Source organism: Aegilops tauschii, chromosome 7, assembly GCF_002575655.3.
Source record: "Aegilops tauschii subsp. strangulata cultivar AL8/78 chromosome 7, Aet v6.0, whole genome shotgun sequence".
Classification (NCBI taxonomy): domain Eukaryota; kingdom Viridiplantae; phylum Streptophyta; class Magnoliopsida; order Poales; family Poaceae; genus Aegilops; species Aegilops tauschii.
Window position 1 is genome coordinate 69,594,485 of NC_053041.3, and position 13,974 is coordinate 69,608,458.

General features: G+C 41.4%; 1 protein-coding gene across 1 annotated transcript; it reads right to left on the reverse strand.

Annotated features, from left to right (window-relative positions):
- Nucleotides 1-8,372: 8,372 nt before the first annotated feature.
- On the reverse strand, nucleotides 8,373-10,098 carry LOC109742926 (uncharacterized). Its single transcript, XM_073503697.1, has 3 exons — nucleotides 9,613-10,098; nucleotides 9,100-9,382; nucleotides 8,373-8,410 (listed from the first exon to the last, which is right to left on the reverse strand). Exons 1-3 carry the CDS (start codon nucleotides 10,096-10,098, stop codon nucleotides 8,373-8,375), a joined length of 807 nt encoding a protein of 268 aa, XP_073359798.1.
- Nucleotides 10,099-13,974: the final 3,876 nt, after the last annotated feature.

Consider the following 13,974-nt stretch of genomic DNA (forward strand, 5'->3'; position numbering starts at 1 on the left):
AATAATAAATCATGCTCCAACATCATAGCATAACGAGAGACTATACGTGCATGCTTCGGGAATCACAAACCATAACACCAATATTCTTACTAACCACAACCGTTTACTAGTACCTCCCACATATTCCATTTCTATATCGCAAAACTATTGCAAGGAATCGAACATATCATATTCAGTGATCCATAAGTTTTATGTAGGATGCAAATGACCAATTCCTGTTGACTCTCTAAATAGATATAAGTGAAGCATGAGAGTTTAATTCTTTCTACAAAAGACCATGCTCTAACAAATATAAGTGAAGCAAAAGAGCATTCTTCAAATAACGGTTTTCTATGTGAAGAGAAACAGGAAATCCAGACTTCAAATGATATAAGTGAAGCACATGAAGCATTCTATAAAGCCATACTCAAAAGATATAAGTTAAGTGCAATGAGCATTCTATAAATCAACCATGGACTATCTCATACCAGCATGGTGCATGAAATAAAACATGAAAACTAAATGCAAAAGACGCTCCAAGATTTTCACATACCACATGAATGAAACGAAGACGAAAACATACCGATACTTGTTGAAGAAAGATGGGATGCCTTCCGGGGCATCCCCAAGCTTAGACGCTTGAGGCTCCTTGAATATTTACTTGGGGTGCCTTGGGCATCCCCAAGCTTGAGCTCTTTCCTCTCCTCCTTATCCTCACATCGAGACCTCCTCGATCTTCGAACACTTCATCCACACAAAACTTAACCGAACTTTTAGTGGCGGGGTTAGTGAATATGGCAATGAAATCCCATCATGTACTACTGTAACATTATTGTATAATTATAAACAAACATTACCCATTGTATGCTATCACAATTCTATGGCCCCAAGTCAAGGGGACTTCAATAAGAATTCAAACATACGCAAATAATGAAGCTATAACAGCAATCTGCGAAAACAGGACAGTCTGTAAAGATTTAAACATCCACCATACTTATGTAACTCTAAAAATTCTGAAAACTTAGGACAACGTAAACAATTTGTATAGCAAGACTGTGCAAAAAGTTTCAGAAACGTTTGACATTCCAGTAAAAAATGAAAATTCACGCGCTACAGCCAAAGTTTCTGTTTCTGCACCGCACATACCAACAAGCAATCTAATCATCCTAAAGGCAAACCTTGGCACATTATTTTTATAATACAATGGATTTGTACAAGGGGATAATTATTTTTGTGAGAATCTTCATGAAAATTTCTAATTATTTCCATGAGCATGAACACAAGTGTTCAAGGTCGACCCTCACTTCTCCAATGCATAACTTCCAATCGCTTCTCTTTTATGAAAAAGTTTTTAAGTTCCCCTCTATATTTTTTTGTTTTTAAACTATATAAAAGCACTCAACAGAAATAAATGACTCTCTAAAAATTCCGAGTTGTCTCCCTGGCAGCGCTTTCTTTAAAGCGATTAAGCTAGGCATAAAGTGCTCAAGTAATGGATCCACCCGGATCCCAAGGTATATCAAAGCCAATTTGAATTAGCAATCATTTGGCATTTAGTAGTGAGCACAAAGCAACATATATCAAGCAATGACGAAGTCTAACTCTCTTCCTATGCATCGGCATGTCATACAAGAACAATTCATGCACATTAAGTAAAGGCCAATACATAGCACAAGCAGTTTCTGGCAATTTTATCGTGTTGGAAACATTAAGAGGCGGAGATGTAGTTCCTCTCTCATAATAATTGCAAGTAGGAGCAACAAGCACATGCATATTATATTCATCAAAATCATCAAGTGCAACGGTAAGAGGCAACCCATCAATGTAATCCTTAATAAGTGCAACCTCCGATATAGTGTAGTTTGGAGAATTCAAAAAGATAATAGGTCTATCATGTGTGGGTGCAATAGCAACAATTTCATTCTTATCATAAGGAACTATAGAAAATTCATCTCTATAAGCATAATTCGTATTGGCATCTTGTCCACAAGCATAACAAGCATCAAGTTCATCAAAAAGGGATATTTCAAATGAATCAACGGGATCATAGCAATTATCATAGCATTCATCCTTCGGTAAGAACGAAGGGGCATTAAATAATGTAAGAGTTGAAGAGTTACTCTCATTAGAAGGTGGGCACGGGTAGCTAATCCGCCCTTCCTCTGTTTGTTCTTCGCTCTCCTCATCATCTTTTTCATCCAATGAGCTCGCAGTTTCATCAATTTCTTCTTCCATAGACTCCTGCAAAATATTAGTCTCTTCTTGGACAGCAGAGTTATTCTCAATAAATACATCAATATTGTAATTGTATTTATAATTATCATAGCAATATTTAAGGATAGCAAGATTTTCAGGTCTATAAACTGAATCATCAAAATCTTCAAACTTTTGAAACAAAGATTCAATTTCATGTGCACCCTTAAAAGCAACAAATTCTTCTATTCATTCCACATCATAGTAATCATATATACCTCTAGCATAAGAAGCCAAGGTTTCATTATCATTAAATTCGCACGAATACGGAAGGTGTGGAACCTCAATCTTAGAGCAACAAGTATAATCATATCTCAAGCATTGATTCCAAGCATACCATTGCAACATTTCAATTTGATCCCATAAAAGTTTTCCCTTTTGAGTCAAGCGATAATCCCTAAAGTATCCACGTTGATCCAATGTTACTCCCATTATCATGTTGAATGGGGTTTTCTCAGGATTATCAAAGTAGTGCATAATATTTTTCACATAACGAGCATCGAGGGTTTTAGGAAGTTCCCCATATCCATGAGTAGCAAGTACAACTAATTTTTTGGTGTTTCGTGTTCTATATCCATAATTAAAGATAGAGGACAACTTAGAACAGAAAATAAAACTACTTAGTGATAAAGAAAACAAGCACACACGAGAATATCCACCCTACGCTATAACTCCCCGGCAACGGCGCCAGAAAAAAGGTCTTGATAAACCACAGGTATAGGGGATCGTTTGTAGCCTTCTTCGATAAATAAGAGTGTCAAACACAACGAGGAGCTAAAGGCAGAACAAATATTCCCTCAAGTTCTATCGACCACCAATACAACTCTACGCACACTTGACGTTTGCTTCACCTAGAACAGGTATGAAACTATTTTGTAGGTGTGATGCTAGAACTACTTTGCAAGAATAAAACTAGAAGTACTTTGCAAGATAATAAAAGTTAGGTGTTTATTAAAAGAGTTTGTGTCAACAAGAAAGTTATTTGTCCCTAGGCAATCAAGATAACAAGTACCGGTAATCATACTTGTAATTTTATACGAGGGAGAGGCATGAGCTAACATACTTTCTCTACTTGGATCATATGCACTTATGATTGGACCCCTAGCAAGCATCTGCAACTACTAAAGATCATTAAGGTCGTGAAACCCAATCATAGCATTAAGTATCAAGTCCTCTTTACTCCCATACGTCATACCCCACTTACTCGGGTTTAAGCTTCTGTCACTCTCGCAACCCACCATAAGCGAACCATGAACATATTGCAACACTCTACAGCGGGGGGCCCTCACGTTTGCGCGAGAACGGAGGGCACCGTAGGACAGCACCATAAATAAAATATACAATCATACCAACCAATATCACGATTAACCCACAGGACAAAGCAGATCTACTCAAACATCATAGGATAACCATAGATCATTGGGAAATAATATATGGAGTTGAGCTTGAGCACCATGTTTAAGTAGAGATTACAGCGGGAAGAAGGGGTGTTACTCCGCTCCATAGAGGGGGAGAGAGTTGGTGTTGGCGGTAGCAAGATTGTTGATGTAGATCGCTGTCTCGATCGTTGCCCCGGCGGCACTCCGGCGCCACCGGAACCGAGGGGGGGAGAGACCCCCTCCTTCTTCTTCTTCCTTGGCCTCCCCCTAGATGGGAGGAGAGTTCCCCCTCTGGTCCATGGCCTCCACGGCGGTGGAGGGGCGGGAGCCCCTCCGAGATTGGATCTCCCTCTCTGTTCTCTTCTGTTTCACGTTCTCCAGATTTGGCCGAAAACTGTTTCTTATATTTCGAGAGATCCGTAACTCCGATTGCACTGAGATTTTAACACGATTTTTTTTCCAGATATAAGCTTTCTTGCGCCCGAAGTAGAGCTCCAACCGACGTTCGAGGAGGGCACAACCCACCACCACGCGCCAGGGGCCTCTGACGAGCCCTGGTGTCTTGTGGGCTGTGTGGGCCTCCGTTTGCGGTGATTACAACTCCCAAAAATCACATATATTCCAAAATAATTCTCCGTAAAATTTTATTGCATTTGGACTTCGTTTGATATGGATTTTCTGCGATACAAAAAACATGCAAAAAAAAACAGGAACTGGCACTAGGTACTGGATCAATAGGTTAGTCCAATAAATCATATAAAAAGTTGCCAAAAATATGTTAAAATTGTATAATAATGGCATGAAACAATCAAATATTATAGATACGACGGAGACGTATCACACCCTGGCCGGGCATTATGTCCACTACCACCCCCCCCCCCCCCCCCCCCCGTTCATCATATTGCTCTCATTTCTCAGTTCATCTCTATGTGCATGTGCTATCCATGTCGCCATATAGTAACCAGCCCCAAAAATCCTCATCCCTTCAAAACCTCGCAGCTTCTTCCATCTGATCTACCCATTATCATCTTCGTTCCCACTCGTTCGTACTATCTTTCTCCTTCACCCTCTCGATCATCTCCGGCCTACTTATCATGTCCATGTACTCCTCGATGTCGCGGAGCAGTTCGTCCCCTCGTACTGATATATCATCGTGTCTGGGCATGCAACCTATCCAGAATCAAGTGTTGGACATTGCAAGATCTTGCTATGTACTAGGATAAGCAATAACATATTTTTAGTGGAAAAGGTATTGCCAAAGTAATGAAATTAATGACAAACTAACCTTTCGCCATCTCTGGTGTATTATGCGGCTCGAGAGTCACCTCAGTACACACAGTGTGGTGCGGATGCCCAAAGACCAAGGGGGATTGGGCAATGAAAACCTAGAGGTTAAGAATAAGTGCCTGCTTAGTAAGGGGATTTATCGGTTTTCCTCTGAGGAGGACGGGGTATGGATACAGTTATTGCAAAACAGGTACCTACATTCCAAGACCTTATCTCAAGTAATGCACAACCGAATGATTCACACTTTTGAAAGAGTTTAATGAGAACTAAGGTAGTCTTCTTTAATAGGGGCAAGTTTATTTTTAGAGATGGGCGTACAACTCGGTTTTGGGAGGAGATACATGGTTGGGCGTGATGCCGATCACCTTAGTATCCACTTTATAATATTCTACTCCCTCCGTCTCAAAATAAGTGACTCAACTTTGTACTAACTTTAGTACCAAGTTTGTAAAAAGTTGAGTCACTTATTTTGGGACAGAGGGAGTACATCATAGGGATGCATCAGTGAGTACAATATTGGGATTGGTTCCCCTAAGTATCTAGTTCAGAAGAGCTCTAGTTGGGGAAAGATGGTATTAATGGCTACATTTAGTTCTATGGTTGATGAAGGCCACCTTGTCTAATGAGCCAGATTCATGTTGATAAGGGTTGTCTTCTTCTGGCTTGTTTTTCGCTAAATAGATGTACGTCGACCTGATTAATACGGGGCCAATCCCCCGATCTATTCACATTTGGAAAACAAATGTTCCTCTAAAGATCAAGATTTTCATGTGGTTTGTGCGCAAAGGTGTCATTCTGAGTAAGGACAACTTGATAAAACGTAAGTGGGAAGGTAGTAAACGGTGTTATTCCGGTGACCACGAGAAAACAATTTAACATTTATTTCCTAATTGACCACTAGCCAAACTATTATGGCAAACAATATATATGTCCTTTAATGTACCTCCATCTAATAATATATGCAATTTGTTTGGTAACTGAATAGATGGGGTAGAGCCACCTTTACAATGGCACAAATCCATAAAATTTATGCATTACTTTGGACTATCTGAAACTGTCAGAATGATTGTGTGTTTAACAAAACAAATATTACAAAAGAAAATTACAGGTCATCTAGCGGTTGGATGGATCTGTACGTGATCATTAATATACCATGCGAAAGCGAGAGTGCTTATGGCGCCTTTGGGTGCAACCGATGGGAGACGGTAGCACGAGTATGTACAATCGGTTTGAATGCCGGTTAAATAATAGGATAATTGTAGGTATGGTGTCGTAATTTCACTTGTTAGACTACTTGAAATCTTTTCGCACATTCATACATGGCTTGTTATAATAAAATGATTGTACGCATCCCTGATGGACGATGCAAAGTCGGGGTAACCATTGCAACGACTATATCTAGCTTTAAGCAAGTGCTTCTTCCGTCTCGCTGAAGCGAATACCCCCGCGTTGTAGCTATTGGGCCAGCCTGTTAGGGCGTGTTTAAAACAAAGCAAGAAGAAAAAGGGAGAAACCAGGATTCAAACCTGGGTGTCCAAGCTGCAGGGTGACTCAGCCAGCCTCTGCGCTAGCTTCAACTTCATTTAATCGCCTAGGGCGCGACCAAGTTGAGGTTAAAAGAGTCGGTTTTGCATTGGTCTTTCCTTAATTTTTTTGTCTTTCTTTTCTCACGGGTTTTTTCTTGGTTTCTTTCTTTGTTTCCACTGTTTTGTTTTCTTTTCTTTCTTTTCATCTACTTTATTCGGTTTTCTCTTTTTTTTTTCCTTCTTTGCCTTCTCTGTTTTTTTTCTTGTTTCTATTCTTTTTTCATTTGCTTTTTCTTTGCGTATTTCTTTGTTTTTATCAGTTTTTTTTCTTTTTGGGTTTTTCTTTGTCTCTTTTCGTTTTTATTCTACATTTTTCGAATATGTCAAGAACATTTTTCTAATACATGTTTAACATTTTTCAATACAATTTTTTTAAATACATGTTCAACATTTTTTCTATACACATTTTTAGTTTACTTTTCAAATCATTGATTACATTTTTCAAATACAAGATTAACATATTTTGATACATAGTGAACATTTTTCATACATATTTAATATTTTGAAATTCTAGATTAACATTTTCAAATACTTGTTCAATATTTTTTTCCAATGCTTGATTAAGAAATTTATATAGATGCTCAAAAAATATCATCATTTTTTAATACAAGGCCAATATTTTTTCTATAGACATTTCACATTTTTCAAATGCTTGATTAATATTTTTGAAATATTTGTTCAACATTTTTTTAAATGATTGATTAATATTTTTATATACATGATCGATTTTTTTTCATAATTTGTAAAATAAATTCTCAACATTTTTCTATATAGGTTTAACATTTTTCTGTACAGACTTAACATTTTTTGAATGCTTGATTAACACTTTTCAAATGATTTTTCAATATTTTTTTAAATGCTTGATTAATTTTTTTCAAATAAATTATTTTTTTAGTACATGATCACAGTTTTTCTATACACATGTTCAATATTATCTGAATGCTTATTCATTATATTTCAAATACTTGTTCAACATTTTGAAAATATTGGCTCAACATTTGTAAAATATTGAATAAATAGTATAGTGTTTTTTGTACTATATATTTTTACAATATTTTAAAGTATAAACAAAAGTACAAAAATAAAGCAAAAAACATAAACATAAAACGTTAAAAAGACAGAAAAAGAGGCTGTGGGCTCCCGGGTGCGTGGGCTGGCCCAGCTCACTCGCCCCTTCAGCGAGTCGGAAGCTGTACTCGCAGAAGGCGAGATATAGGGGCGCCCGGGTAATCATCTTTTCAAAAGAAAAAAGAAAAAACGCTTAAGAGGCGTACCGGGCTACCGTGGAGAAAAGAGAGCTAGCGGCCCAGGGTTAAGGGCATGACCCTCTTGTCAGGTCCAGTGTTGGACTGACCAAAAGTTCAGACCATCAGACCCGAACTTAACAGAAAAAATAGCGAATTTAGGCGATTTTTTTTGCGGGTAAAATTTAGGCAAGTTTGAGAGGCACCTACGGGCCAGCCAAGAACACTGGCCATAGGCTGAATCAAATAAGCCACGGGCGCATCAAAATGCAGCAACTCCTGTCCATCAAATAAGCCACGGACACACTAACCTCACCATGTTCAGAACTTTCAGCAGAATAACTCAAGTGCTCAACTCACTGCAGCTAAGAGAATGCAGCTGACCATTGTCAACTCACGTTGAAATAGTGGCCATTGTCAACGCATTATTACAGACTAATGTTCAAGCACTTTCGGATGTACAGAATGGTGATGCCAACGTTGAAATGGTTTCCTACGAAACCAAGCTGGGTTTTCCTGAACCCATATTTCAACAATTCAACTAAACTATTAAAGGAACTGAGTTCTAATGCCGTGGCGGCGACACTTCCGACGAGGTGGACATGAAGGAGACTTCTAGGTGTCCTGGCTCTGGTGTCTCTCTGCTATGCATCGACATCCGCGTACTGCAGCACCATGTAGGCTGAGTTGGCAGAAAAAGTGTTAAGCAGTTAGGCATCAGGTGTCACAGGTACCGCAACAAGTTTAAATAAGAAGATACTACTAGAAAAGAAAGCTGATGTACAAAACCTCAAAACAATGTAATGTGTTGTGGGATAGAACCTGAATTTGGTACACACGTTACTCCAAACAGTTACAGTAGGCTAAAAAACAGAAATCATTATCTTTTCTGTGAAGCTGAACTAGGCAGACCGAACTGATTCAATTTCAGAAGTTTTCCACTAGCGGCATATAAAAGTTCAGTGGATCAAATCGAAGAACTAAACCATCTGAATCAAAGAACAGTGACATCAAAGCTAATAGTTTCCATATCAAAGTTCAATGTGGATTTTTTTTACTTATGAAATAATGATTTTTTGACAACAAACAACTAGCTTGAGAGTTGAGACAACCTTCTAGCATAATGTCGTGCCTGCTGAACACCTACTGATCTGATTGAGCAACTTACAGCAGTTCAGAGTTCAGACTAACTGAAACAGATTAGCAGCAAAAGTTTCAGCAAACTGTTTTTCAGACTACTACTCGTAGTTTCGAACACCGTTTTCAGATTAGCACTCAAGTGACATGAAACCCATAATATCCGGACAAGTTCAAGACTACTGCGAGAATATGAGTTTCTTGCCAAAGGAGAAGAGTAGGAAGGTTTCTCACCAGGCGACCCGACGATGACGACGACGATGTGGAGGGTCTCGCCGCTGCGGGGCAGATCGACGACCAGTGGAATAAGCCGGCCATCATGCGTGGGCAAGCACATGACGAGGTCGGCGACCTCCAAGTCCATGATTGCGAGGTCGCCCAGCCGCCTAGCCAGCTCGCTCCTCAGGCGGAACACGGACCTCCCACCGAACACGAACGTGCCGTGGGTGATGAGGCCCCCGTGGATGTTCGGCCACACGTACATGATCATCCGCGGCCGCAACACGAGGTTGGGAAGCTGCAGTTGAGTCGCAAAGAACCATCATCAAATCAAAGAAGCCAAAGAAACCAAGAACAGATACGAATTTCAGATGAGGAAGCCAAAGAAAGCGCAAATTTGGCAAGAACAGAGCCAAATTAACACGATTTGCTATCTCTGTGGTCATATTCCGATGCATGTTAACGATATTCAAGAACCCAATTCGCGCAAATTCGGGAAGAATCAAGAAGCAGACATGGCGGACTCACCGGAGACGGACGTGGAAGGCGAGGCATGATCTCCCTGGCGGGGATGACCTCCATGACCCAGTGCATCATGGTGCTGATGGTGTTGATGTCGTCGATGTGGTCGACGCTGACGCCGTTGTTCCAGCGGCGGTACCTCCCGTTGGCGCGGAGGTTGCCGCCGTTGATGTGGTTGAGGAAGAGGTTCTCCATCTGGACGGCCTGCCAAAGCATTAGATCCACCTCCGAGTGATAGTAGTCGAGCTGCTCGACGCGGCGTCCGCGGTGGCCGCGCCGCGCCGGCGCGGCCGTGGCGGCGAGGTAGCCACCGTAGGCGGCGCTCTGGAAGAGCAGGTACTGGCCCTGATAGAAGTGCACCAACCAAGCCACGTTCATCGACGCGCGGAGCCGGCGGAGGGAGACGCCAAGCCCGTCGTCGTCGGCGTGCAGGTACGTCCCGCGCGCGCGGCTCCGCAGCCGCACGTGCTGGCCGTCCTGGAACAGCTCCATCGGTCGCCGGTGAGTCGGTGACGCTGGAGAGCAGAGGCGTGCGTTGGAGAAGTGGGGATGGTGGGTTCTTGGTTTCTTGGAGCTCCGGCGACGAAGAGAAGATGGGAAGCCAAGAAGCGGGAGCTGTTGGTTGGGACGGTTACGATGGGCGCCAAGCCGGAGTATTTCAAAGGTGGCCTGACGCCGTCGCCGTGTGCTCAGCTTTTGGCACTACGTGGGCTTGTGGGCCGTGCCTAGGAAACGAATACTTCTCAGTTAAGCTAAAAAGGGCCCCCTCAAAAAAAAAGTTAAGCTAAAAAAAACATGCATTAGTGCTAGAGGCCGGCCGCCATGTTTGGCTAGGGATACCTGGGGAACTTAACTTCGTCCCTATAACTGTGACGGCTGAGTAATACAGAACGTTTGCCTCAAAAAAAGTTAAGCTAAAGAAAGCAAAATAGTTTTTCGCTAGTTTTCTAGGGTTTACCCATCCTTCGGTGATCATGCCAAAGTCCACCAATTTCCTCATGTTCCACAGGCGGTCTATTGGGGGGACTGGAGTCTAGTCAGGTAGGGGCCTTAAGGCGCAAGGTTGCTTCACGGATCCATTCGCGGTTGTTGGGAAAGACTTGGAGGAAAGATAGATGGAGAACTAGGGCAGAGGGTAGAGGAGTTAGAGAAGGAAGTGCCTGTCAGCACTGGTGGAGCTAGGGCAAGGCCGAAGTGGACATGGCCCGCCCAGGATTTATGAGTTTTTTCTTTCATATACTACTATGCATCGGTAAAGCCCAGTCCACTGGCGAACCTAGCTAAGCCCGTGATCCCCTTTACGCTCGATTCTGTGCGAGATTCGCACGACTTCTCGGCGGCTACGATGTAGTGCGAGGTTTTGAAATAATGGGCCACAAGGAGCACCGGCTGGAGGTCAAGTAGTTAGTTCTTAACACTGGCTGTTTGATCTTTATGACATTTTGAATCATGAAAAGTTCACAAAAATGTCTGTGACCCTGTGGGCTATTTGGTTTGCAAGGCGTAAGGCGATCCATGAAAATATTTTCCAGAGTCCACAACAAACTAGTTCCTTTGTGAACTCATATCTTCAGGAGCTACAAACTATCCCAAAACAGTCCAGGCAGGCGAGCATAATTGTGTCACAATCAGCGACTGCTCCTCAATGGCTTCCTTCGGAGGAGGGGGTAGCGAAGATCAATGCGGATGGGGCCATTTCTGGTGATGGTAATGTGGGTGTTGCAGCAGCTATATGTCGGGATCACACAGGAGAATATCTCGGCTCTTCGGCAGTTGTGTTCAGAGGCATCACGGATCCTCTGATCCTTGAAGTATATGCATGCAGAGAGGCAATGGCCTTGGCAGAAGACCTCAACATCCACAGGCTAAAGATTGCTAATGATTGTCAGGGGGTGATAGCGGACATCAACTCCGGGAGCAGAGGGCCACATGCAACGATCCTACATGAAATATCAGAACGGCAGAGTCTTTTTCTTTCTTGCAATTTTGTTTTTGAACGTAGAAATTTTAATTTCGAGGCTCATGATCTCGCCAAGTTTGCTAGTAGTCTTTCGGTTGGTCGTCATGTCTGGCTGGGCATGCCTCACGACCAAAACCTTGTACCCACAAACATTTTGTTGGTTTAATAAAGACTGGTGAGAATTCTCAAAAAAAAAAGTAGTTAGTTCTTAGTTAGCAAATTGACAGCCCTACATGGTATTTAGACCCGTATTGCCAAACCGCTCCATTGGAGATGCTTGTCATGCTGCTGTTCGTTGAGTTTGATGCATCCTACTTGTAATAAGTACTAGTGGTTGGGGCCCGCCATTGCGGGTCTCTTGAGAGGAAGTTGAGCATGTATTTCTTTCTTTCAAAGGAAAAACCTTAACTTTATCTCAAAATTAAAAAGAAAACTTTTTCACAACACGTGAACATCACATCCATCTCAAAAAGGAAAAGAAAAAGCCTAAAAAATATTCTTAAAATAAAAAGAAATAAAAGTCTCACTTCCATCTTTCAAAAATAATCTTCAAAAAAACTTATCTCAAAAGGGAAAAAGGTCTTAATTTCATCTTCCAAAAAAATTTCAAAAAGTTTCTCAATTTCATCTTCCAAAAAAATTCAAATCATTTTTTTGCCACGGCCAACCAGCATGTGCCACATGGCCATGCTGGTTGGCCGCCATTCTCCCGTAGTTAATGTGTTTGATTATATACTGATTCAGATATGTTTCCTCGAAACTAACTCCAGCTTTTGCTCATGTGCCAGGAGAGTGCTGAGATATTTTTTTATTAAATCAAAATCCTTATATTCTTGCATGCGGCAAGTCATCTGGGTTGCATAATGGCTGGCCACCAAAATGTGCACCTGTAATTTTGAAAAAAAATGTGAACTTGTTTGCCTAGACCGCCTAGCTATTTCTGTGTAGCTCCGCCACTGCCTGTCAGGGTGCAGCCAGTCGGTAGTGTGGACTGAGGGGGGAGATGGATCTAAGACGATGAGGGTCGGCCAGAAGTAGATAAGGAGGAACACAATTTGGGATTGGAACTGCCTTTGGAAGATCGTTTTGAAGGACTCAGTCTGCATGGTGAAGAACAAATGAACCTTAATTTCTGTGCAAAGTTGAAGACTCTGATTAATGAGGTTAGGCGCATGGCAATCTTCAGAGTCCATACCACTAGAATGTTTAGTCACGCTGCTATGTTCAATGTGATGCGCGCTGCATGGGCGTCAACATGGCAAATTACCTTCAAGACCATGGGAGCAAATTTATTCATTTTTCAGCTTAGCTGCCGGAGGGATTGGAAACAAGTGATAGATGGAGGCCCGTGGTTGTTTCGAGATGCAGTTGTAGTGATGCAACAGTATGATGGTTCTAGCAATGTGGAGGATTATAAACTGGATAAGATTCCCGTCTCGGCAAGAATTCATGGTGTGTCGAATGGTCTCATGAGAAAGAAGGAACTGGCATAGATGGTTTTGAGAAAGGTAGGGCAGCTGCCCATAACGGTGATTGTCAACGAGGGAATAATCAATCCTTCGAAAAATTTGAGAGCCGATGTCTACCTTGATGTTAATGTTCCTTTGGTGAGGTTTGTTCCTATAAGGAGAAAAGCATTAGGCTACACCACGAAAAGAAATGCAAAACAATATGGTCTATATTTGAATGCAGAAAGGATTGGATTATTATTGTTGTAAAAAAAATATTAGAAAAGTGTACTTTAAAAAAGTGTACTTCCTATTGACTGGTGACAAAAGTTAAAAAAAAACAAAGGAAAATAACTAGTTTTCTTCTCTCTCATTCTCTTTCTATAACCATCTACAAGCCACCCAACACATCTTCTGCTTGCCTAGGAGGCATGCACCTTTACCTTTTTCTGGTAAAGATGACGTGATGGTTTCAGAACACATCGGAGACAGCTAGCTGATGGGTACTGTTCGTGTGAATCCCGCCGCTCTCAACAGTTAGATTGAGGATACCAATGATCAAAATTGATGATTTAGGTCCATTCAAAACTGATACATTATATAGTGGTACTAGTAAGATGCCCGTGCTACGCTACGGGAATAAAAAAGATTAAGTGGACTTAAGTCATAGTAAGGAGCCCATCTAGTAGGAAGACTTGTTCTCCCTGCTCAGCTCTATTGCTCGCTCTATCCTATTTCGGTAGTAAATAGGCAAATACATCCACACACCTGGCAACTGTGACAACGTGAACCAGTTTTATCCCGGAATCCAAACAATCTACTCTGCAAGGTTTAACCGCTTTGCAATGCTTAAAGATTAAAAGATCAAATCTCATCATAGTATCTTGAAGATAGCAATCTGCGATACTGCAAGCATGATCAACCGATACTAACTATTCATAAAACAGTTCCTAAGCGCAT

Coding starts and splice junctions, on each gene's coding strand:
- LOC109742926 (XM_073503697.1), bottom strand. CDS start 10,098: ATGGAGCTGTTCCAGGACGGCCAGCACGTGCGGCTGCGGAGCCGCGCG. Junction 9,383..9,612: donor GCCTTCCACGTCCGTCTCCG/GTGAGTCCGCCA, acceptor ACTCAACTGCAG/CTTCCCAACCTCGTGTTGCG. Junction 8,411..9,099: donor CGTCATCGTCGGGTCGCCTG/GTGAGAAACCTT, acceptor CTGCCAACTCAG/CCTACATGGTGCTGCAGTAC.